Source organism: Triturus cristatus, chromosome 3_1, assembly GCF_964204655.1.
Source record: "Triturus cristatus chromosome 3_1, aTriCri1.1, whole genome shotgun sequence".
NCBI classification, from domain to species: domain Eukaryota; kingdom Metazoa; phylum Chordata; class Amphibia; order Caudata; family Salamandridae; genus Triturus; species Triturus cristatus.
In genome coordinates, this window is record NC_140583.1 from 1,059,456,412 (window position 1) to 1,059,482,776 (window position 26,365).

Consider the following 26,365-nt stretch of genomic DNA (forward strand, 5'->3'; position numbering starts at 1 on the left):
ACCGGGCCCAAGTCATCTTGGTGGCTCCGGATTGGGCACGAAGGTACTGGTATCCCGAGCTACTCAGTATATTGACCGATCCTCCGATACGTCTGCCCCTTCGGGAGGCTCTTCTGTCGCAGCAGCAGGGGACGGTCCTCCACCCGAACCTGTCCAGCCTCCACCTCCATGCGTGGAGATTGAGCGGCGGCAGTTGATGCCATTTGACTTGCCTCCTGAAGTCTGTGATATCATTCTGGCAGCCAGGCGTCCCTCCACAAAGACGGTATATGCCTGCCGGTGGAACAAATTTGTGGCATGGTGCACAGCAAAGGCTGTGGATCCCCTTTCCGTCCCTCTTTCTGAGGTTCTCCTCTTTCTTCTTTCTTTGGCCCGGCAGGGCTCTGCCCTGGGCACCTTGAAAGGTTATCTTGCTGCCCTCTCTGCCTTCTTACGGCTTCCTGATCAGCCCTCTCTTTTCAAGTCCCCTGTAGTGTCACGCTTTCTTAAAGGCATTACTCACACGTTCCCTCCTGTCCCTTTCGTAATGCCTCAGTGGGACTTGAATCTTGTCTTAACATTCCTGATGTGCGCTCCCTTTGAGCCTCTTCACAATTGTCCTCTTCGTCTTCTAACTCTTAAGACTGCTTTCCTGGTAGCCATCACCTCGGCTAGACGGGTGAGTGAGCTCCAGGCTCTATCGTCCAAGCCTCCTTTTCTATCTGTTCATCCGGACAAGGTTGTCCTTCGGTCTCGTCCTTCCTTTCTACCGAAAGTGGTGACCCCCTTTCATCTTGAGCAATCTGTCACCTTGCCCACCTTCTTTCCGCCTCCGCATCCTTCCAAAGAGGAAGAGCGGCCCCACCGTCTGGACCCAAAACGTGCGCTCTCCTTTTATTTGGACCGCACAAAACAGTTCTGAGTGGACGACCAGCTTTTCGTTGGCTACGTGGGTGCAAAGAAGGGAAAAGCTGTGCACCAAGGGACCATCTCCCGGTGGGTCGTTTTTTGTATAAAAATCTGTTATTCCTTGGCGAAAAAGGACCCTCCTGTTGGGCTGCGAGCCCATTCTACTCGGGCCACGGCGGCTACTACTGCTTTGGGACGGGGAGTCCCTTTGCAGGACATCTGTCAGGCAGCGACGTGGGCTGCGCTGCACACGTTTGCCAGGCACTATTGCCTAGACAGCCAAGTCCGGAGGGATGGCTTCTTTGGCCGTTCTGTCCTCCAGGACTTTCTGGTGTGATCTTGGTTCGCAGACCCACCACTGGGGTTGGTATTGCTTGGGTATCTATTCTAAGGTGAGGAATCTAACTAACGTGTTTCTTTCAGATGAACAAGTTACTTACCTTCGGTAACGATGTATCTGCAAGAAACATTAGTTAGTTAGATTCCTCACCGACCCACCCATCCTCCCCGTTCTGTGAACTGACATCTAGGGTTAAGGCTATCCCTTTCAGGGCCCTAGAATTTTTGGGCACCAGTGTCGGTCTCTTGCATGGCTCTGCGTTCCTGGCACGGAAAGCTATGTACAAGAACTGACGTCAGCGCGCGAGGGCGGCGTCTAAGTACTCCGACGTCATTCCGGCGCACGACGCCGACGACGGACGCGGAGCCGCAGACGACGCCTAGCGACGTGCAATGGGTATTGCTGACGAAAAATCTTCCGGATCCAGTCTGACGCCTGGGGATATTCTAAGGTGAGGAATCTAACTAACTAATGTTTCTTACAGATACATCGTTACCGAAGGTAAGTAACTTGTTCTTTAGGATTCAGGGGGCCTCTCTAAGATGCCCTCTGTGGTGCTTTGTACATTAAATCATACACTGGCATCAGTGTGGATTTAATGTGCTGAGCAGTTTGATACCAAACTTCTCAGTCTTCAGTGCTGCCATTATGGTGCTGTGGAGTTCGTGTTTGACAAGCTCCCAGCCCCATATTCTCTTAGCTGGCAGCACTGCACTTACAGGACCCAGGAATGGACCTGGGTACTGTAGGGGCACAGGGCTCCTGCCTCTGTGTCCACACCATTGGCATAGGGCACCCAGCTAGAGGGGTGGCTGATAAATGCCAGGGCAGTGTAGGTTGTGGGCATGGCACACAGGGATGTGTGACATGTCGACTCTGTTTGGTCTTGTATCCAGACACTCAGCCTGCAAGAGCAGTGTGTGTGTGTTATGGTACAGGGCCTCTGAGGGTGGCACAATGAGTGCTGCAGCCCTTAGAGGCCTTCCCTGGTCACAAGGCCCTGGGTACCTAGGGTACCATTTACCAGGGGCTGACATGTGGCCAGGGTTTGCCAATTTGGGTTTTTGGCTGTTAAGCAGTTTTTAGGGAAGGAACACAGGCCCTGGGCACCTGATTGGCAGGAGCCCAGGGCACAACAAGGAAAAGTGCATCAGCTATTAGGCAAAAAAAGGGGGGGTTACTGCAACAGAAACCCACTTTCTTACAGGGTTTGTTTGAGACATTCTAACCAGACAGTTCTACCCTCTACCCTTGACTACAGTGACTTTTGTTTTTCTAAAATTCTAAGGGGATTTAAGCAAGGCCCTGACTAGAGTTTTAGTATTTTGAAAAGACCAATTTAGGAAATCAGAATTCTAAAGGCACTTTAAGAGTTCTGTTGTGTGATCAGATGGTAACCAAGTAGTCCAACAAATGCAAGTTTGTATCCCACCGCTGATCCACCAATGTAAGAAAGTGGCTCTGTATATACTGCACCAAAGTAAGGTTCAGTGTGCACAGAGTCCACAGTGGTTTGGCAGAGACTAAAGTTAGATATAACCTTACTCTCTAAAGTGGTAGCTTGGTCGAGTAGTAAGGCAGTATCAGAGGACAGTGTAAAGCATTTGTTGTACACACTCAGTCAGAAAATGGCCTCACACACTCAAGAACTGAACTCTAGGCCAATTGGTTTGTATATAAAAATATATAGTAATATTTTAGAACCACAAGTAGGTATCACAATACTTTCTCAGAATGGGATGCTTTAGTTAAATACTTACAATAGACTTTTAAATGCAATAGTTACAGTTGTTGTAATGGGCAACACAAGTTAAACACAATTATAACATTGAGCTCAATGGGGATTTTTAAGTAAACGCAATATTAATTACTTTGGATAGGTTTTTCTTACTCCGGGCTGGATCCTGGATTCAGCCCTGGTGCATCTCCTGTAAACAGTTAAAAGAAATCGTTTTTGTTATACAGGCAATTTTTAAGGTATATTTGTATGTTTCAAAAATCGACACTTTGAAGAATTTCTGGCAAAAACCAGGCAATGGAGGAAAGTTTGGTTATCGGAAAAACACAGTTGTAATTGCTTTGTAGGGTCAGTGCTGGGCACAAAGATCCAGCACTGGGATCTCTCCTGATAACAGGCGAGTAATTTTGTTTCCGTTGTTCGACTGATTTTAGTGAATATTTTAAAGTTTCAAAACTCGACACTTGTCGAAAATGTAGGTTGCTGACCACTGGAGATGCCGGGGTTTAGCAGGAGCAGGTTCGAGGGTCGATAGGCCTGTAGGGCTGGGGCCAAGTCAGTTGGTGTCGTCCTCTTGTTAGCAGCTGCACGGCAGGTCTTCTTTCTTCTTGTTCTTCTTCTTGTTTCAGATTCGGGGTCTGAGGAAGGAAGGTCCAGGGTGCCCCTAAATACTAAATTTAGGGGCGTTACAGGTAAGTAAAGGTCAGGGACCAATGGGTCCCTTCCCTGGGGTGGGTACACCCCCGATTGTGCCCCTCTCCAGTGGGAGGGGGCAGGAGCATAGTCGTGATTGGGTAGGGCTCCCCATCCTCAAGATGGCGAGAGCCCAGAGTTGTGCTTCACCTCGCCTCCCCCACCTGAGGGGTGGGGGTTGGCAGAGGCTGTCACACCCCCTTTCCTCACTTTGGTTTTCCCGCCGATCTTCCCGCCAGAGTGGGGCACAGAACCGGTGGGGGCCAGTTGCTGAGTACAGCAAGTGGCCTGTAGAAGCTCACAAAGGCGACCTGCCTTTGAAGCTTCTCCTGCCCATCCTGGGGGAGGAGACCTAGCACCTCGCCCAGGATGTGCATTGTTGCAGACCCACGAGAGTGGATGGCTCTCTACCCAGGGGTCCAGCAACATGTCTGCTGGTTGGCAGCCTGTCAGTCAGGACGCTGGCTGTTGGTTAGTTTCAGGGGGCATCTCTATAATGCCCTCTCGTGCATTTTACATTAAATCCCACACTGGTATCCGTGTGGGTTTAATGTGCTGAGCAGTTTGATACCAAACTTCTCAGTCTTCAGTGCAGAGCGCATTCCACATGCAAACTTGGGGCTTCTATGGCATTCTTCGGGAATATACCCTTAGATAACATCTGCAAGGCTGCAACTTGGTCTACACCTCACACATTCACAAAACACTTGTGTGTAGATGTGCATGCAAAGCAACAAACTAGTGTGGGCCAATCTGTCTTAAGAACACTTTTTCAAACTACTGCAGCAGATACAGGTTAGCCACTGCTACAGAAATAACTGCTGGATAGTCTATGCTAGAGCATATGATCTACAGCTCGTATGCCTCGAACGGAAAATGCTACTTACCCAGTATGCATCTGTTCTTGGCATGTAGAGGTGTAGATTCATATGCGCCCACCCGCCTCCCCAGGTACCTTTATCTGCTGCAGTATTATCTTACTTAGATTCAACACACATGGACATCTCTTTCTATTCTTACTAACTCCATCACCCATTATGGCGAAAACATTCTGGGGATGGAGTCGATGCCCATGCACACTATCACCGTAAGGAGAAGTCCCTTACCTCGTGACTACAAACACTTCTTCGAAGAAAAACAAAGTGCAAACATCCGAGCCCAACACCAGATGGAGATCTATGGTAAAGCATATGAATCTACAGCTCTACATGCCAAGAACAGATGCATACTGGGTAAGTAGCATTTTCCTTTCATATCAGCCTGCTGGATTTGGGGGCGATTTGTTTAGCTCTCAAGGCCTTTCTTCCCTCCTTTCGCGGTCAGTCGGTTCAGGTTCTGACAGACAACACTACCACGCTGTGGTACATAAACAAACAGGGAAGAGTAGGGTCGTATCGTCTCTGCAGAGAGGCTCTGCGATTCTGGTCCTGGACTCAGGACCATTAGATTTGTGTGGTGGCAAATCATCTGGCAAAAGTGCTAAATGTTCGTGCAGACAGTCTCATTCGTCGTTTCTTGGCTGATCACGAGTGGCGGCTTCATCCAGAGGTGGTCCATCACATCTTCAAGATGTGGAGGTTTCCTCGGTTGGGCCTATTTGCCACTCACAGGAACGCAAACTGCCCGTCGTTCTGCAGTCTCCAGTTTCTGATGCGGGGAGTGTTTGGGGACGCGTTTCATTTGGAATGGGGTTCGCAGCTCCTTTACGCGTTTCTCCCCATACCCTTGATTCCTCGGGTTCTGAGGAAGATTTGCCAAGACCGCACCCAAGCCATATTGATCACCCCGGATTGGCCAAGAAGGGTGTGGTACACAGATCTACTTCACCTCTCCTCGCATCCTCCGCTCCGTCTCCCTCTCAGGGCAGCCCTCCTACCGCAGTTGCAGGGGCAGGTTCTACACCCCCACCTCCAGACCCTGCACCTTCATGCCTGGAGATTGAACGGGGCAACCTGAGTTCTTTCTCTCTCCCACCGGATGTGGTGGATGTTATTTTATCATCCAGGAGACACTCCACCAAATCTGTTTATTCCTCCAGGTGGTCCAAATTTGTGAAATGGTGTGGAAAGAGGTCAATTGATCCTTTGAAGGCCCGTTTGCCTGATATGTTAAGTTTTTATCTTTCTTTGGCTCAGCAGGGTTGTGCTGTGGCCACTGTAAAGGGATATTTGTCAGCCTTGTCGGCTGTCCTCTGTTTGCCGGACCAGCCGTCTTTATTTAAGTCTCCCATTGTTATGAGGTTCATTAAGAGCCTCACCAATAGGTTTCCTCCTAGTCCCTTTGTTATGCCTCAGTGGGATTTAAATGTTGTACTCACTTTCCTAATGGGTTCTCTGTTTGAGCCTCTTCATAGTTGCCCGCTGAGGCTTCTTTCTTTCAAAACGGTCTTTCTGATCGCTATTACCTCAGCCACGAGGGTAAGTGAGCTTCAGGCTCTTAGTTCTAAACCTCCATTTTTAACCATTCCTGCTGAAAAGATGGTTCTCAGGACCAGAGCTGCTTTCCTGCCTAAGGTGATTACTCCTTTCCATCTAGGGCAATCCATTACCTTACCTACCTTCTGTCATCCCCCTCACCCTTCCAAGGAGCAGGAGAGACTTCATCGTCTGGATCTTGAGAGTGCTGTCCGCTTCCATCTAGACAGAACCAAGGATCTGAGACTGGACGATCAGCTCTTTTTGAGCTACATTGGATGAATGAAAGGCAAGGCTGTCCACAAGTGAACACACTCCAGGTGGATCATCTTGTGCTTCAAGAGCTGCTTCGCCAAGAAGGAACCGCCTGAAGGTATTAGAGCTCATTCCACCAGAGCTAAGTCGTCGTCGTCTTCTTCTACTTTGGCTAGAGCACAGCATATGACTAGAGCAGAGATGTCACTCTACAAATGTTACCTGTAAATATGAGATTATTCTGGATTCATATATGACTCTACCACTTCCAAGTGAAGAAGAGAAGTAGATGCAAAATAAAAATGTTTTTGCAAAAAACTCTAAAACTAGTCACATACTGAGGTGTCTACTTACTGTTGCTGTCCAAGTCATAATGACCACCCAAGGACATGCCAACAATACAGTTCTAGATCCAACCACTAGATGGCGGAATTATGCACTACAATTCGATCTAGAAGAGTTTCAAGCTCAAAAGGAAATGTGTTACTTTTCTGTAAATGTTTGCAGCATGCACAGCTGTAGACTCACATGCTGTGAACACACCTCCTATCTAGTTTTGGGCCTGGTGGTTGCAAGTTTTTTCTTCTATTGAGGAGTTTGTTTTGGGGATGATTTGTGATACTGTTCCTGAAATCCACCATTCACAGATTGCTTGGGTTTGTTTTTGCCATCTGCTTTGGACTTGTTTCCACGGTCCCAGATCTCATGCACCCCGAAGGACAATATTGGCACTGACATCAAGCAATCATTTAATTACTTCTCATTCTTTATTTTCCATGATAATGGTGAAATATGGTATGAGAGGACTGTTTTGCACCTTTTCTCTGTTGGTCAGAGACCTTCCTCCTGGGAGCTAACAACCACCCTTCATTTCTTTTGGCCATTCTAATAAAAAGCTGTCCTCTTTCAGAGGAAAATATTGCCAAGTGGATGGCGGTATGTGAAACCAGGTATTCCTCTAGGATACAAAATAAGGGATCATTCCCACCAAAGGCCTGACCGCTGTTAGATTATTCTGTTCATTCTTCTAGCATCAGCTTCAGAAGGTTGTGGTATGAGAATTCTGGAATGGAAGGGTTTGTGCAGTTGTTTTTTTGTGTTGTGAGGAGATGCATTTGTCCTGCTGACTAAAATAAATCTTACCTGAAAGAACGGCGTTCTCATCTTTACAACAGCCATAGTACCGATTTCTGCAGGAGATCCGCTGAAGAAAATTTGTAACAGCCCAACTGCAGACGCTCAAAAAGCCCTACTGCCTCTACCTTACTTCAAGGTCCGAAACAGCAGTTGAACATTTGGTGCACCATAACCTGTTCAGTAAAGATAAGCCTCATTTCTGCCTTTCACACGTGTAATTTTTCTCCTTTGGTAATAGTTATTCAAGCATGTGAATTTATCAAAGATACATTGTTGGAGAAGAAGTTATTTAACTGTAACTAGAGTTCTGTAGTGTTGGTATCTTTCATAGATTCACGTGCGACCTCCCCTCAATTCATGAGACTACTAATTATTTATTTTGAAAAGCTTTGCAAATCTGAAAGTTTGTGCCTTTGTGGGAAGCTGGGGATATAAGTCACGCCATCTCATTGGCTAGACTTCCTCACTTAATAAGGTGGACTGACTAAATATAGTCTATGGCTGTTTCAATTTTATGTAAGTGTATGTATGCACTGCAGTGTTAATATTGACTACGAGCCTGATTATGGGGAATATTCAAGTTGTAGTTACATGTAGGTAATATTTTCTTATGCCCACTGGTACAAAAGCCACCACAGCATTCAGCTACTATAGTTATACTCTCGTAATTCACTTGTGTTAGTGTCTCAACTGATGAGAAGATTGATATGCAGCACTGATAGGAAAGCTTTGTAGGGCTTTACTACTGTCTGTTTGATTTTTGTGATTTAATTTGATTTTTTATGTTCCACAACTTTTACTTTCTTCTTTTTCTATCACTTGTCTTCCCTTAGGCAGCCATACGTCTATTACCCATGAGATTGTGACTGTAGGTGACCCTCTACTGTCTTCTGGACTTCGAAGCATCGGCTCCAGGAGACACAGTGCCTCCTCCACTTTACCGCAGCAGCCCAAGCAGCGAGCGATCCCCCCTAACTGGGCTGAAAGTGCACCATTGAAGCAAAGTGAATCATCATCAGCAGCTGCTATTTCTTTGAAACAGAGTGTACCTGTGGTGCCTGCAATCACAGTCTCATCTGACGATTTGATAAATGTGAAAAGCACAGTGAACCTTCCAGGAACACTTCTTTCAGCAATCCCCAGAATTGTAGGGCAGAGCAGTTCAATCTCATCAAACAACTCAAAAACAGCCATGGTGTGTGCAAGTAAAGCTGGCTCTTTGGACACTTTAAAGTGCATGGAAACCACATATTCTTGTGCTCTGACAGTGGCCCCAAGCTGTCTCCCTATTAAATCAGAAAAGACCAAGGCATCTAGTGTGAATACATCTGATCTTTCCTCTGCTAACTTGACTGGTAAAACTCCTGCTCCACCATTTTCCTTGGTCACCACCGACCCCAGTGTCTGTAAAACAGGAACCTGTGTAGACTCTGCTTCGGCTTCTTTTAATTCAAAAGATACATTGCCTTTTGCACCATTGCGCTTCTCTGATGCAAAGAAAGAGAATGAGCAATGTAAAGATTCATCGTCTGCTGACAAAACACAGCCAAATGCAGCTGCAAAAACTGAGGGCCATGCACCACTCACAGGTAACAGAGAGGGTATATCTTTCATTAGAGACAAGCGGCAGAAGACGAAGAAACCACTGAAGGAAAGGGTAAGAGAGCAACATTACAGCAAACCTGGCAGCAGTTCCGGACCGTTCGCAGCAACAGAGGATGGAGAAAGTCTTCATAGCAGGCATGGTGATGAGAATTTAACATCTCAAATGACAAATCAAAGCTCTAGTGCCAGTATTGCTACAGAAAAAGCAGGAGAGCATGTTCAGGAAATAGAAGTTGGATCAAAGAGTCAAGCTGTGAAGGCTGAGGTAAGTTCTAAAGGGTCACCGGAATCTAAGAAACGGACAATGAAGGTCACTTTATTACCTCTGAAGATGGATCAGGACAACCAATCCAGAAGCCCAACTATCGTACACACCACAGGGTCTCCGTCCTCCAGGAGAGAACCTGCCAACATAACCCACCTGTCTCCGTCATCTGAAAGTCATTCAGAAGACACTGTGGGCCAGGTTAGCTCAAATGATGCTCAGGAGCCTCAAGCCAGCAATACTTATAAAAATCGTCCTGCCCAAGAACACAACATGCTTCAAGACAGTAGTAAAGGCCAGGAAGATGGCTCCTTCAAAAGGAGGTATCCACGGCGCAGTGCTCGTGCGAGGTCCAATATGTTTTATGGGTTAACTCCATTGTATGGTGTGAGATCCTATGGGGAGGAGGATATTCCATTCTTCAGCAATTCGACTGGTAAGAAAAGGGGAAAGAGATCAGCTGAAGGCCAGGTAGATGGAGCTGATGACCTAAGCACATCCTCCGATGAAGAGGACCTGTATTACTACAACTTCACTCGTACCGTCATTTCTACCACTGCAGAAGAAAGGCTTCGCTCACATACCTTGTTCCGTGAAGAGGAGCAGTGTGAAGTTCCGAAAATTCCTCAGCTGGACGGTGTGGATGATGGAGCGGAAAGTGACACCAGCCTAACGATCATAACTGGCAAAGTTAATCAAGGAACAAAAAGAGGCAGTAAAGAAAACGGCACAGGCACCTTGAAACTCGAGCAGCGAGGCGAGGCTGGCGAAAAGGTTCATGTGACCAAGGACTCTACTGCCCCCAAACAGCTGGAATCGAAAATCGAAAACTGTCATTCAGTGAGTCGAGTAAAAACACAAAACCAGGAGTCCTTGGAAGTTCAGTTGAGTTCTTTAGACTCAAATCGCCGAAGTCAGACTAGTGCGCCTTCAGATAAAAATCTTCTGGACACCTACAGCACCGAGCTTCTCAAATCAGATTCAGACAACAATAACAGTGATGACTACGGAAACATTCTTCCTTCAGACATTATGGACTTTGTTCTGAAGAATACTCCTTCAATGCAGGCTTTGGGCGAAAGCCCAGAATCGTCATCTTCAGAACTCCTTACGCTGAGTGAAGGCTTGGGTCTTGACAATAACAGAGGAAAGGATATTGGACTGTTTGAAGTGTTTTCTCAACAACTGCCGACATCTGAACCAGGGGACAGTGGTGTATCATCTTCTGTGTCTGCAGAGGAGCAGTTTGAGCTGCCCCTGGAGCTTCCCTCCGATCTTTCAGTTTTAACAACTCGCAGCCCTTCCATGCCAAGCCAGAGCCATAACAGGCTGGCTGTCATCTCAGAGTCACAGATGCCCCCATCTGGAGAGGGATCCATACTGGCCTTGTCTTCGGCAGAGTCTGGAGAGAAAAGAGTAAGTGTTACAGAGAAATCTATTGTGTCCAGCGAGGGGGAGACTTCGCTACAAAGTCCTGGAGTAGATTCTACACCAGAAGGCCAAGTGACACCTGTCCATTTTATTGCCAGTCATATTGATGCAGAACACATCGCCAGTTCCCCATGCGAACAAACAGAACCAGTGCAAACAGCTTCCCAGGATTTGACCAGGAACACAACTACCCCCAGCTTACAGGTGCCAGTGTCTCCTACTGGAGCACTCCAAAATTCAAACTATGTTACAAACTCCTCAGAAAGCCCTGGTCCTTCTCAGATTTCAAATGCAAACAATCAGACCCCTCCACCTCATGTCAAATCCACAGAGAAACTTCTTGTTGTCAACCAAAATATGCAGCCCTTTTATGTTTTTCTTCCAAATGGCATCACCCAAAAAATTCAACTGACTCCCGCTTGTTCTGCTGGAAACGTCCTGGAAGCTGGCCCTTCAGTGCTGAGCCAAGTAGGAGCTGGACTTGCGTTAACTACTGGGTTGAATACAGGCATGCCTCCATCTCAAAACTTATTTCCCCCTACAAGCAAAGGGTTGCTTCCTATGTCCCACCACCCTCATTTACATTCGTTCTCAACTGCTACTCAGGGTGGTTTTGCTACAAACATTGGTAGTCCCACTTCTGGTCTGCTCATTGGAGTCCAGCCTGCTCCTGATTCCCAAAACCTTGTATCTGAAGCTAGTCAAAGGACTGATCAGGGAGTTTCCACTACAGCTCCAACTCCAAATCTGAGCAAGAAAAGGCTAATGTCTCGGAGCCATGCGAGAAAGAATAAAAAACTGGCACCCTCTGGATCTGCCTCTACCATGACCACTTCAGATATGGTTCCGAACATGACCTTAATTAATCTTACTCCTACCCCACATTCAGGGGGGATACCCGCCCACCCAAGTTTGATCGATTTGGGAACACTGGGTACTTCTGCCTCTCACAGAACAGTGCCCAATATCATTAAGAGAGCGAAAACTGGAGTCATGTATTTTGAACAACAACCTCTGCTCCCACAGAGTGGTGGGGCTTCTGCTGCTACGCCGCCAGGTATCATCACACCTGAAGTGGGCCAGCTTGCAGGAGGATCACTGCCTGTACTGTCTTCCAGTTCTTCTGTACTGAATGTAGTGTCAGTGCAAGCTACAACAGCAACTGCATGCGGAGGACCTGTTCCTGGACATGTTTTGGGTCAAAGTTCTGTGACGTTAACAAGCCCTGGACTACTAGGCGCATCAGAACTGGGGTCCATCGGTAATTTGTTAATCAAAGCCAGCCAGCAAAGCGTTGAACTTCAGGAGCAGCACATGACTCTGCCACCTGGATCCAGTATGTTTACCCAACTCGGCACGGCCCATAGCCCGAGCACAGGAGCACTGACAGCTACCTCAAGCCTTTGTGTTTTGCCTTCAGCACAAGCTGTTGGTTTGACAGTTACTCAATCGACCTCCAGCCATGAAGGTCCCTATCAGCTTCACCAGCATATAACGCAGATACACGCTGGTAAAATGGGCATGATTGCCTCCAGTCTTGACCCCACTAGCACATCTCCAGGGCAGATATCAAGGTTTCCACACTCAGCAGATGTTCCAAGCAGCACTGTTATTGACTCCCATAAAATGTTGTCTGTGATGCACGCCAGCTCCGCCTCCCCAGGTGGATCACCGTCCTCAGGGCAGCAGTCTGCAAGTAGCTCTATTGTGTGCCCCTCTAAACCCAAGCTGATAATGAAGCGAATTCAGCCGACCTTGGACAAGGGGAATGGGAAGAAGCACAAAACTCAGCATGCAAGGACTACCCCATCAGAAGTGCATATTCCAGATGCAGATGCCAAGTTCTCTTCCTTCATCACCGTTTCAGGGTAAGAGAAGTCTTTTGGAGCTTACCCTTTTGGCTATTAAGGTGGCCCCTCTCTCTTGTTCTTTCCTACTTTCTCTTACTCCGTCTTTGTTTCTACTTATTGATGCCGTTGCCTCATTAGCCAGTCCAAAGCATTTCTCACCATGATATCTTGAGTACTTTTGCACCTACTTTTGCTCCCGCCTGTCTTATTCTCTTATGGATGTAAGACGTGCCAAATATTATTAAAATGTTAGAAGGTTGAGCTCTTTAAATAGATAATTCGTAAACCGTTGCCCATAGAAGCATTGCTGTAAAAGAAACATGTATATATTTGTAATGCACAGAGTTCAGAAGCAAGAACAAGCATTATTTGTCAAGTCAAACATACTGCAGCCAAGGGGCTTATTAACTTTTTCACACTTTAAAAATGTGTAGCTTTTGCTGATAAACATTTCCCTATAACAAAAACTGTTTGTTTAGATCGAACTTCCCATCTTAATTGTGCAGTCCTTCTTTATTGCAACTTGCAAAAGATAAGCGCGCTGAAATTTAATATAAGTCACTAGCCCAGGCCATACACTTCTTTGCACTAAGTAGAGTGTGGGAAATGCGCCAACTATGCCATTTTAAGGCGTAACTGGGATATGATTGTGAGAAGAGCCAGAGCTCAAAAGCACTGCTGAATTTTGGATGATGATAGGTTTATCCGGTGTTAAAGGGAAAGGTTATCTGTTGCCTTGGTCCCTGTAACTTTGAGACTGGCCTGCTCAACTGGTAAAATAAAATCTGGGAACTTTCATGAGGGTGAGGTTACCTGTAGAGCTTGATGATGATAGTAATACTTTAATTGGATGTCTGTCTTGTGAATAGTCAGTTGAGGATTTGAGCTGCAGGTGGATTTATTTCCGATTCATAGTTCAGTTGATTAGTGGCATTCTCTTGGCTTAATCTCAAGAAAGACCAACATGCTAACCTAAAGGCTTTTTGAGTTTCAAAAGGATTAACCTGAGTACTTTTTTATGACATGGTTCCCTGATGGAGTTAGACCGGTGTATCTATTCACGTGCCACTGAATATCTCAGTGGAAAGCCTAACGCAGTCCAAACTCATTATTAGTGGGCCACATTTGATGAACTTAGGTAATTCGTGAGAGTGGTTATTAAGTAAGTTTGCAGACTTTCACCAAACCTGAAATAAGAGCGCTTGTGTCTTTTGTTTTTTATTGTAATTTAATTTGGTCTTCTTCCTTTGTACTTCGTTGATTACATTGAATAGGTACAGTGCTCTTTTATCCTTTGGGGTTGCAATTGTGTTTAGGAATAAAATCATTAAATGTATTTGGATTTTGCTGAATCTACATTAAATATATTCTCCCTCGACTTACGCTAACTTACTTAATTCACCTGTGAAGTGTCTTTTTTGTGTCTGTGGCTAGGCCCATGCTCTTTAAACATAAAATATTTTATCAAAGTACTGGCCTTCTCTCCACATTCAAACCCTTTTGTTTTCCATTAGGGGATCTGAATTCAAATAGTGAATACCTCTGCTAATACACACAACTTGACTAGAATTTTCAAACATGTGACCTTCTAATGACCGTTTTTTCCTAGATAGCTGCATGCAAACACAGATATTTACCAGTGACAGTCTCTTGAGCTCCTGTAATTGTTAATTTCTAGAGAAAGCAGGAATGGAAGTGGGTAGCAAGACAGCATAGTGCAAAACTGCACTATCTCACTTCAAGCAGGCATCACTAGCTTTCTATCCCTAGAGGTTCTGTTTTGATAGCTGATTGATATTTTCATATTTCTCTTCTGTGGAATTAGGACCCTGACACTTGGCTTTGTTCTTCGTATATTAGTTCATTTTTAGTCTGCCTTATAGTATTTTGCACATAATCTGGTGTAAATTAGGATGTGCTTACACCCAGTAATATTTTTGTGAGGCTTTTGTTTTCATCAAAGGAAGCAGTTTGTGTGTTGTGCAGGTTTGCTGTCAGTGAAGCTGTACTGCTCTTGTGACCATGGACTATAATATTTTAAAGGGGTATCGGAAGATGTAGAATTCAATTGCCTCTAAATTATTCTTCCTAACATTTCAGTAACGTTTGATTAAAAGAAAGACAAAAGAAGAAAATGTGTTTGATAAACTGTATTTTTAAACATCGTTTTTTTCTTTTTTAAAGTGTTATGGTATCCTGCACGTAGGCAGAAATATTTATTGTTCACGAAGTGTGCATGGAAAAGTAACATTATATCTAATGTTGTTTTACTATATTGTGCTCGAACTGTGCCGAAATGGAATAGAAAATTCCAGTTTACGATGTGCTTGATAGATGTTAAGTAGGGATGCGAATACAGGGACACGTTTTGCAGGGTTGCCTCCTCTGCTAAGGCAGAGGAGCGTTGTCCCACTGCTCAAAAGGAAAAATAAAATGAAAATAATCTATAGTTGTCAGTTTATTTTCCCTATTGCAGTCAGTGGTGGGCGGGGCTGCCCAGGGGAGGAGTGGTGTGCTCTCCCTAAGTGCTCATGAACTGTTTGACCAGCCCTCTTGGGACGCCCTAACAGTTAATGCACACTTTGCATGTTCCTACCAGTCTGCATTACACAGCCTGTTGAGGAACATACACAGGCTCCCTGTTCCAGCCTGCATTGCAGCTTTGTGATTGGCTCTGGGGAGCCTGTGTGCCGGGGTGCTTCCTTCCTGCCACCCCACAACACACTTATGGTAGCAGCTGCTACTGACGTTTTGACAATAGAATCAAGCTGATATCACAGTCAGTGTGTTTTTAGGTCTCGCCTAGGTAGCGCTTGGCCTGTCTCTTTGAGACATGCTGTATTCAAGTATGAACTTGATACTCCACGCATCTTTTCAGTTGGCTCCTATTGCTGTCCTTTCTAAATGGGTGCTTTTGATGCATGAATGGGCTTAGTCCCTCATTAGTACCTCCCTTTGCCCTTTTGTAACCCACAATAAGGATTTCCCCTTTTATGTGTGTTGTTACTCAGCGTGTTTTATTTACAGGCTATGAGCACTATTTTTTTTAAATGAATTTCTCCTATTGCACGCAGTACATGCTTTACTGCAGGGAACCGCTTTTCAACTCTCTACTGTCTGCTCCTCATCGCCCCGTCCTCGTGCTTAATGTTTAAGCACGGCGCCCGCTTCCATATGCACAACATGGGCGTAATGCAAACAATGGCGGCTGCGTTTTTTTTTCCACAGCAGGCACCACATGTAGAAAGCACCGCAGCACGACACTCCAACTTAGCAACAATGACGGCCGCTGTTTTTTATCCTTCTTTCTAATGTCGGCCACGCGTTTGTGTGCGGCTCGCCCAAATCGTAGTTTTTTTCCATCTGAAATAATGGTGCTTAAGCCCTCACTGAAGCCGTTTCCTTCAACCTGGGTAGCTCGGCACAGTTTAATCAAATATTGCACAAGCTGTGTTTCTTGATTGGGTGCCACATCAGCTGCAAAGCATGGATGTGGCTGTTCGTGTGTCAGGGCAGCTGTTTGCCCGGGACTGAAAAGCCATGTACATCGATACACCACTACAGAAATTGCAGTTGTCATCGAGACAACTGAGCGTTCACTGTGTAAATGCTCTGAAAAGGCTTCGGGACTGACATTGAGTGAAAAATTAAAGGAACTTATGAATCATCCTTATCTAGTCCAATCTTTAGGGCCTCATTGTCTTAATGTGAGCCCCCATTTTTATACACCATCCTTTTGCCTTGCACAGTGATTTCAATTTGTGACCAAAAGAGCGCTTTGAAAAATGTACTAGCTAGAACTCGTGCCTTTTTCAGCAACACAAGTAAAAGGGGATTTGGGGTACAGGGCGGAAAGCAGTGCTACCTAATGAGGTTCTGCTTTCTGTAGCCAGCATTGCAGTTGATTTTTGTAAGGGTGTCTGTTCTATAAGCAACGTGTTCAAAAAGTCTCTCTTGTACTCGGGCAGTGCAGAGCCTTCACCCCCTTGCAGCCGCCGTTATCTGTCTCCAGAAAGAAACACTAGACTTGTTTGGTCTTCCATAAGCTAACGTTAGCTTATCTTATAAATAAGATGTATATATATTTGTGTTTGTATACATAGGTGTTTTGGGTGCCCCAAGGGGAGATGGGGCTGCTCACTTTAGCCATCGGATCTCTCTCTTATCACACATGCACATTTTTCTAACAAGAATTTGCAATGCAATTGGTCTCACATTCGCAAGAGTTTGACCTATTGGCATTGTAAATGAGAATTGAGAATGCCTTTTATTTATGTGTTTTGAAAACCTGCAAGCAATGCATAAACACGCACTTTGTACTTAGTCTTTGCTTATTACAAGCAAGGCTGGCAGTAAAAGAGGCGCAGTTACTGCCAGCCTTGCTTCTCATAAGCCACGACTATAAGTACAAAGTGTGTGCCTACGCACCGCGTGCAGGTTTTCAAAACACATCAATAAGAGGCATTGTCACTTACAATGCCAATAGCTCAAACTCCTTGCAAATGCAAGACCTATTGCATTGCAAATGCTTGTTTAGGAGGGCTGTGGTGCAGGCCGATAGCCATACTCAACACAGGCACTGCCCCTGAAGGAGAAGGTCACTGTAACCAGTTAAGCACAACTGTGCTTGGTCTAGGGGGTTTCGAAGGCACAAACCTTTCAGTAGAGAAAGATATATTTCTGAAACTACCACCAGTATATTTCTGAAGGAAACACCTGTATGAGGAGAGTTAAACCCCACCATATGTAGGTCTGTCCCTGATCTTCGTCAGCATTAACACATGCTCTTCATTTGTGCTGAGAGATGATTGGGCACGAATGGTAACTGGATTAAGATTAGCTGATTAGATTTGCATGTCACAAATGTTGCTAAATGATGTATCTATTTCCTTGAGCTTTTGGCATTATGTGCCAGAAGGGAAGTGTGTTGGAAGCTGGCTTTTTATGTAGTGTGCCAAAAGTAAGGGTACACCATGCAAAAAGTCCAGATGAGCCTTACTTAGTTTACAGAGCTTGCTTTAATATTCCCAAGTGCTCTATTTATGCTAGTGTGGTCGAGCAGTTACTGCTTATCATAGAGGAGTGTTAAGCATTTGTTGTACACATACAGTCAATAAAAATGGTTCACACACTCAATAATAAATCTGAGACCATTTTATAAAAAACTAAAGTAGATTTTTATATGAATTTAGACTCCAAGATCTTTCGATTAACTTAGATACTTTTGGAGATATTGAATTTAAAAGAAGAGTAAAATATTAGAATAAAAGTTTTTGAGGTATGAGAATCGGATGTTACAATATTTTCCTATGGGAGGAAAAACACGCATATCAAACGGGTACTTGCAGTCAGAGTTCAGGGGTGACCTTTGGGACTTAAGGTGCTAGGGGTCCAAAGTACCACCAGCATTTTCCTTTGAACTGACCTGGTGTGTCCGGGTGCAGAGGTGCTGCTCAGGATGGTGGCCTCGAGCGCTACACAGGTAAAGTCAAGGGGACCCGAAACAAAGAGGCTGCAGTGGGGGACTTTGGGTCAAGTCCGACTGAACCTGAGATGTGGGGCTCGGGTGCAGATGTGCCTGGCAGGCTGGCCAATTGAGGCTCTCACAGTGGTTGGTCAACAGTAGAGGAGGGAAAAACAAGACCGCAGGGCCACTCCGGTCGTGGGTCTCGTTGGTCCTGAAGTCCCTGGTCGTGCAGGAAGGCTTCCAAGGCGGTGGTGTCCGGCTGGATGAAGTGAAAGCCTTGGTTGGTGTAAGTGCCCCAGTACTCAGGATATTATGTGCTAATGTACGCAAACTTGGGCTCACACAAATATGCATAAACTGTTTGTGGCATGCCATTGTGTAAGCTGCTGCATATCACCACGTGGTTGGGATTCAAAATAAAAAAGAGGCATAGGCGGATGCCTAATGTCGAGATACAAATAGTTTGTGCACATTTGTTAATTCCTGTTTTTACATTGGTCACCACAATAAAGCCCTGTTGGTTGGCTTTGCCATTGCTTACTGTGCAAAGGGTATACCCAGACATTGGTCCTATGCTTGGTGTATCATAAAACTCAAGCTGCACCTCAGTGATAAGTCCCAGCTGGAGAAACCATTCTGGGGTTGATGATGTTGTTCAAGGGGAACACAAATTAGTAGATCTATTCAGATTGAGGCAGGTCAAAGCGGATTTGTATATGGTTGGACCCTGTCTGTACCGGCACAGTTAACCTAAAAAAAAAAATGGACTGGAATACAGTTAAGAGTAATAACCAGTGTCTGAGAATAATTCAAACTCTTTACTCATTAGCCAGTATTGGGGGTATCTTTCATAGATTCACATGCTTGAATCATTCCCCGTCGTCGAAGTGGGAGTCTCACGGTGATATATATAAAAATAGCAGTAATTTAAAATTTGCATAGGCTACCATGGTGGCAACCATGCATTTAATAGTCTACCTCCTTTTCTTAAAAAAAAAAAAGGACCAAACTTAAACACAACCAATCAGTAACCAGCACCCTCTAGAACGTTCCCAGGAGAGGCTGAATCCCTCGGATTTTCACTGCATGTCATGTGTAAAGGGAGTCTCCCTGAGCTCTGCTCAGTTCCTCAACAAATGTCTCAGATAAGTTACATTCCTTGCTTTATAGACAAATGTCTGATAAGAAGGGACTATTTAGACTTTGTAAATCCTGCGGTAATAACAGGGTGCATATTGATGATGCCCATAAGGATTGAATCTATTGCCTCTATCCCCATCATGAGGCAAAACAATGTAAAATCTGCCACACCTTTTCAGCTAAGACTCCTTAGAGACATAGAGGGCAGGCTTTTATTGTGGCTGAAGAAGAAGCAGCATGGGGCGTCTTCAGATGAGGAGAGGGACACTTCATCATAATTTTAAAAGAGGCCCAGGTCGCCTGAGGGTCAGCCTGAGGAGAACAGGAAAACATCCTAAAACCTCTCATCTGCCCAAAGAATCATCTGACCAGAGAATCTTGGGAAAAGGAGAAAGAGCCAAAGGTCTCCTCAGAGATAAGTTCCCCTTATTCTTCTGGGACTTCTAAGGAAAAACATGAATCTTCAGGTCATTCTAGCCACAAATCCTCATCGGCGTTAGTCTCACCATCGACACCTGTTACTTCAGCGACTCCGACTACTCTCTCGTCGTCGAAACCGTCGATGGCGCGGACTACTTTGGCGCGTATAGAAAGCCCTATACCGTCGGCATTACCTTTATTGACAACGAGTAGTCCTTTGACGAAGACCCCGACGTCGACTAAGATTTCATCGTCGACCAAGACTCCATCGTCAACGAAAATTCCAACGTCGACGACCACTCCATCATCAACGACAATTCCTCTGTCGACGACGACTCCACCTTCGACGACCTCGACGATGATTATGCCAGTGATAAAAATTCCAGTGTCGTCGACAGGCCCGTTGACTACGCTCCCTGCTAAACGCAGAGGAATCTGATGATGATGGTCCCTTTGGGACGGCTCTTAGTCCTTCCGAACTAAATGTGAAGTGTCAGGAAGAGGATGAGGACTATTATGATGGTGAACAGTACTAGCAGCAATATTCAGTTCTTCATACACAGTATCACCAGTTCAGATATTATGAACAGCTGAGATAAGAAACTGCTCAACTGCCTTCATCTCTAATTCAAGACTTACAAGCCATGCTGGCAGACTGCAAAAAGATTTCGTCCTCAAGAGGAACATGTTACAGTGCCGCCACCTCCACCTGTGGCTCCGCTGACACCACCAGCGCCGCCTCCTGCCACGCCACGCTTTAGAATCCCTCTACCTCTTAGGGAGGACCTAACCACGTCTGAGAAAGTACCTGAAGATGGACAAATTCATGATCCTCCTCCGCCTACGGATAAATGGGATGACTATGTGGTAACGACACTGTCCCTTCTTCCTCCTCCTCCTTCGGGTTCCCCTCCGGAGGATATTGGAGGTTTTCATAACCTAATAGACAGAGCTACGGACAGATTTCACCTGCCCACATTTGTCAAACAATCCGATTGACTTTCTTGATTGTTCTTTAGAGTCATAAAGATAGCAATCAGGTCAATACCTATCATAGATTATATCAGGCAGGAAGGTATTAAAGTAATGAAGATACCAACTTCTGTGGTGCCGGTACTACCAAGGCTTGACAAGAAATACAGGGTACTGAGGATTCCCCTGCATGTCTCACAGGTCACCCCAAACCGGACTCTGTGATTTCCTAGGCAGCCCAGAGGAGATCGAAAAATACATCCAATCCCATCACATCACCTCCTGATAAAGAGGGGCGCTGTTTGGAATTCATTGGGAAAAGATTTTCCTCAATGTCCGCAATATCTATCAGAGCGTCTAATGCATTAGCCATTCTGGGCCGCTACGATTGACAAATGTGGTTCGATATAGGAACCATGAGAGACTTTATTCCAGAAGAGAATAAGGAGTAATTTAATAAGGTCCTTGCAGAGGGAGAACGCACAGCGGCCAAAATCATAAACTGCGCTATGGATATAGCCACTAGAGGCTTTCATCAACTAGCTGGTGCGGCTGTTCTAAGACGTCAAGGGTGGTTAAGGGCAACATCCTTTCGCTCTGAATTGCAGTCAAAAATACTCATCTGATAGAGACATCTAGCTGCAGATTCCTTAACTTAGAAAATACCCAGGCATCATCATGGATCCGGAAAATGTTTTCCCCAGCAGTACCTCTGTGCGCCGGGGGACGGCGTCGCTCCGGCTCCATCCTGACGTCCACGGAAGTGACGTCAAAGGATCCATATAAGTCACCCATCCCCCTCCCCTGGTGCGTTGACATCAGTTTTCTTCTTTTCCGTGTCCCAACGCAGATCCAGGAGAAGCAGTTCCTCTGGCCTGTTGTGGTTTTCAGGCCTTCTCTATGCCTTTTTGCGTCCGGAACAGTGCGTCGATGCCTTCGGGCTTCAAGTCGTGTGAGACCTGTGCGCGGCTCATACTGGCGACTGATCCACACAAGATCTGTATGTGGTGCTTGGGTGAGCACCACGACTCCACGGAGGGAGACGACTGCCGGCAGCTGAAACCCAAGTCCCTGCGGGAATGACAGATGAAGTTGATCTCCGCCCGGTTGTCCCGGTCCGAATCCTCGCAGCGCCGGCCTCTGTCTCCAGCGGAGGGGTCCAGGCGGTGCAGTTCTTCATCCCACGCTGAGTTTCCTTTTCAGGACAGGTTTCGGTGTCGTGACTGTCGATCGCCTGCCTCTGGTAAGCACCGGTAAAAGTCACAGAGGTCGTCGACCTCGCAGAAGCATGGCGTCTGGGCCTGCTGCTCCCGTTCTTCACCGGACACGGGCCCTCAGGAGTCTACCCCCGCCTACCCACCATTTCCTGCCTATTCCAGGGCCCTGCAGGCCATTTTTTGGTCACCCCCTCTCCCTGGCGTGCCTTCGGGCTCCACAGTGGGGGGGGGGTGAGGACTCAGGTCGGGGGTTCGCCGGTGGGTTTGCCCTCAGCGCTGACAGAGTGCCTTGACTCATGTTCTGGAGTCGTTGCGACGTCGGGACACAGCCCGGAGGGGCATCCCATAATGACCTCTGGCCCTCCTGCAGTGCCTTCGCACAGCCCTATGGGGCTCCCTGCATCATCGCTGGATGCGGCTGCAGCGCGGATCTCGACTCTGAGTTGATGTCGTTCCTCCCGGCAGATTCCCGACTCGGTGGAGGTCGAGTCGACGCCAGGTGGACAAGTCGTCTTCCGGTGTCGTCGATGTCGATCAGACGCCGTTTCAACGACGGTTGATGCCGGTTCTGTCCCCAGCTGTTCCGCTGTTGGTAGAGGACATGACCCCAGAGGGTTCTTTCCCATGGGGCACTGGCCGACTCGTCATTCTACAGAGCCTCTGTTTGGTGGACAGATTAGCCTGCAGCTGTCACTGCCTCGGACAGCCACGGAGGCTAGTGCAGCGTTTGCGAGGGCGGTTCGCAGGGCTGTGGATATCTTGCAGATGTCTCCCTGCTTTCGGACCCTTTTTTCGCTCTTCTCTACCAGGGCACAGTGGACGTGTAGCCCTTGTTGCCTTTTGGTGGATCATTACATGATGTCCTTCTGGGAACTTTGGCCAGGCCCTCACCGGGGGACCCCGTGGGTCGAGCTATTGCACATCGTCATCGCCTGGCTCCAGATGACCCTGCCTGTTTGTCCCTCCATTCTAGGGCTCAAGGACTTGTGGTCCAGGCAGCGCTTTCTTCCTCTCCTCCTCCGTTGCTTCCTCCCACTCAGGAGTCTAGGTGGTTGGAGTCATGTGGCCGCAATGTCTTTGCGTCCACCAGCTCGGGTGTTCGGTCCCTAAACATGTCCTGCATGTTTGCTCGGGCTACTTTTGCCCAATGGGACTCAGTCGTGAGACTCCTTCCCTCTTTGCCGAGGGCCCACGTGCTAACCTGGACCGGCTTATTCGAGATGGCCGCGACATGGCAGTTTTCCATCTGGTCGGCCATGGACAGCACTGACTCCGTGGGTCGAGCTATGGCCAGGTCAGTTGCTCTGCGTCGCCATGCGTGGCTGCGCGATGGCAGTTTACCGGAGAATGTTCAGAAGTGACTCAGGTATCTGCCTTTTGATGGGGTCAACCTGTTTAACGGACATGCCGACTCGGCGGTCCAGGCCCTCATGTCTGGGTTCCCATGACTCCCTTGGTTTTTAGTTCTCATGGCGGACTTTTGATTTCGTATGCAGTATTGTCGCTGCTTTTCTGGGTTCCGTTTTTGGGTTCAAGACTTTATTTCCCAGACGGGTTGTATGGCTGATCAGCCGTGTTTTTCCCTTCCTTTGGCAGCTGTTTATACATTTCTTTTTTTACCTCTGCCTATGAGCTTTTCTCAAGAGGTGTCCCTTGCTTTTTATAGGGATGTGACGTACCCTATGTGGGGTATTCGTTAGCTATTATGTAGCTGCTCTTCCTTGCCCAGGAAGTTTCAGAGGCTCCCGTGGAGTCTTCCCCGTATATTTTCTGTCCCTCTGGGGACTTTTCTTATGGGTTATACTGTAGGCTTCTCACTTTGTTACATCTCCCTGCTGTGGTAGGACGCCTCCTCTGAGGAGACCCACGGACTGGCGTGGCCCTCTCCTGGAGCTTCTGTGTTGCAGCCTATGGTTGTTCTGTAGCACTCTCCTGCATCGGTGGATGCAGCCTGCTCTGGTGTATTGTTGGTGTTCTGCCACATCCGGTTCGCCCCAGGGGGTTTCACATCCTCCTACCTTGCCTTGGCTACTCTTTCAGCCTTCCTTATGCCCCCGGCAACGTTGGCTGTCTTCGGCGTGAGTACGCATCCATGTGTGCGCCTTGTTCCATTCCACTCCGGAACGGTTTCTTTCTGCGTTCTAGGCGGGCATCACATGTGGATCCACACTGGGTATGTGCGCTGTCATGTGAGGCCTGTAATTTTATTCCTTGTGCCACTGTCTTGGCTGCGTCCTCTTCCTGTGGTATTGTCTTCTTCCCTGGTGTTGGGAAGGGCTTGGGCTTTTCGCATGGCTCACACCCTGTCTGAGGTTTGCCTATGGGCAGTGGAGTCTTCGCCAGAAAGGTCTCTGCTGCGTGTTGACTTGTGCCCTTTGCTTCCCTCTGCCCTTTCCCGCCTGGGGCTCAAGTTCTTCTGTTCATTGCCGCACACGGCTCAGGTGTTTCTCCTCCTGGCCTCTGCTGCGATTTTTAGTGGTCATATTCCGTCTCCGGCATCATCCAGTCACTGTATATGTATGTTTTTCTGGCACACTGTCTGTGTATTACTGACTTCTTCTTCGTTAATGTGGTGGTCGGTGTCCCCGCCTGTATCGCGGAAGCTCAGTCTTTCCTTCCCCCATCAGGGGGTCGGTATCGCCCCTTTTAGTGGATGAGCATTGTATGTCCTGCTATGTTTTACATCGGTGCCGTTGGTACCCATTGGGCGTCCTCCTATTCTCTAGGGCTGCTCTTCAAATTTCCCCTTGGTTGTCACTTTTATGATTTTTTAATATATTTCTTTATGCTAAGGGTTTTCCATGCTGTAGTTTCTGGGTATTGTCCCGGATTCCCTCTTTTTCTCTCTCCCTCATGGGAGATAGCTTTGTGTGTGTTTGGCCTGCCGGTGACCTTTGGTCATTGAACCTGTGGGTACGGTTGGCTGGTTGACTACCTGGTGATGTGCACGTTTTTCTTTGCCGACGCACACATGCTGTTACGTCTCATTGAGCTTGTGCATTTGTGTGGTGTGGTTCTCACAGTACACAATGTCTGCTTACGTGTATTCTTATAATCCACATCTATGTAACTCCTGGTAGTCGTAGTTTTTATGTCTCTGCATCTGCCCCTGACATGTCATTTTTGGGCATCCGCTGTTGTGCACGCTCACTTTGTATGTTCTGACTCTGTCATACTGTTTAGTCCCTTCTCTAGGACTTGGTCTCTTGCGGATCCCTGGGATCCTATGCTCAGTTTCACTTCTTTTGCAGAAGTTTGTGGCATTCTGCCATTATGTACTGACCATTCTGGTTCTGTGATTTTGTTTCGTCACTGTCTGGACGAAAGTGGGCTTGTACCGTCCTCTGACGGATTGTGGTACCTTGGTTCCCTTGCTCATGCTTCCACCCTGACCTCATGGGTCTGGTGTCGCCACGCTGGCATTGCTGGGCTTCATGGGTTTGTTGTCAGCCTTAATGACATTGCTGTCCCCACCTTGTTCTTGTCAATGCTATTGACGGATTACTTCCCTTGGGAACTTGGTGGATTTCAGTCACAGACCCTCCTCCAATGGGTTATAGCTTTGGTATCTATTCTAAGTAAATGAATCTGCGGCTAGATGTCTTTATCAGATGAACGAGTCACTTATCTTCGGGAACAATGTATCTGGTAAAGACACAGTCTAGCCGCAGATTCCTTAACGCCCGCCCATCCTCCCTGTTCTGCGAGGACCTTTCCAGGTTTGGTTTTACCCACTTGCCTCCTTACAGGTGGCCTTGGTCTTCCTGAGGGGTGCTCAAGTTCACCTTCCTCCGGGGTAGGATGTATCATTCTGTTTTCGCACGTTGACTCTCCACCCATTCTCGTTCTTGGGTAGTTAGGTTATGTGCTCTTCCATGCTCCTCCACCCTGCTCTTTCGGCGTGGGGATTATCATGGTATTCTACCCTCCCTCCGCCCTTGTCTGTTTCTCCCCATTACTTTGGGGTCTCCTTGTTTGTGCTGCAATCGATTGGGTTTGAGATCTATTTGACTTTGCTACAGCCCATAGGTCATTATGGAGGGTGTTGTGTACATTCTGTTGTTGCACACTTCTGGTCCTTGCCATAAGTCATGTTGTTCCAGTCTTGTTGTCCTTTACAGTTCCATCCTGTGGTTACAGACTGTCATGCAGTTCCATCCTGTGGTTGCAAACTGTCCTTCGTTTCTTATGCCGTCCATTTCATCAACATGGTGATGTTTCTCATCCTTCTTTGATTTCTTGTTGTTCTTTCCAGGAGTTATGATATTTTTTAGCACACTGTTCCCATACTCTCACAGTTTTTGTAGTGGCTCCGCGTTGGCGTGGAAATGTTTCACAGTAGAAAACTGGCATCAGGGCGCCAGGGTTGACTCATATGGCTCCATTGACGTCACTTCCGTGGACGAAGTCAGGACGGAGCCGGGCGACGCTGTCCTCCAGCACGCAGAGGTACTGCTGGGGAAAAAGTTTTCCGGATCCAGTCTGACGCCTGGGGATATTCTAAGTTAAGGAATCTGCGGCTAGATTGTGTCT

At 46.9% G+C, this 26,365-nt stretch overlaps 1 protein-coding gene across 1 annotated transcript in view; it reads left to right on the plus strand.

The window, feature by feature from the left end:
- Positions 1 to 26,365, plus strand: part of KMT2A (lysine methyltransferase 2A) — a 1,466,550-nt gene that overhangs the window by 1,265,421 nt on the left and 174,764 nt on the right. The window contains exon 27 of the mRNA XM_085645838.1: positions 8,299 to 12,634. Within this exon, the coding sequence (XP_085501964.1) occupies positions 8,299 to 12,634 (4,336 nt within the window). The remainder of the gene's footprint in view (positions 1 to 8,298; positions 12,635 to 26,365) is intronic.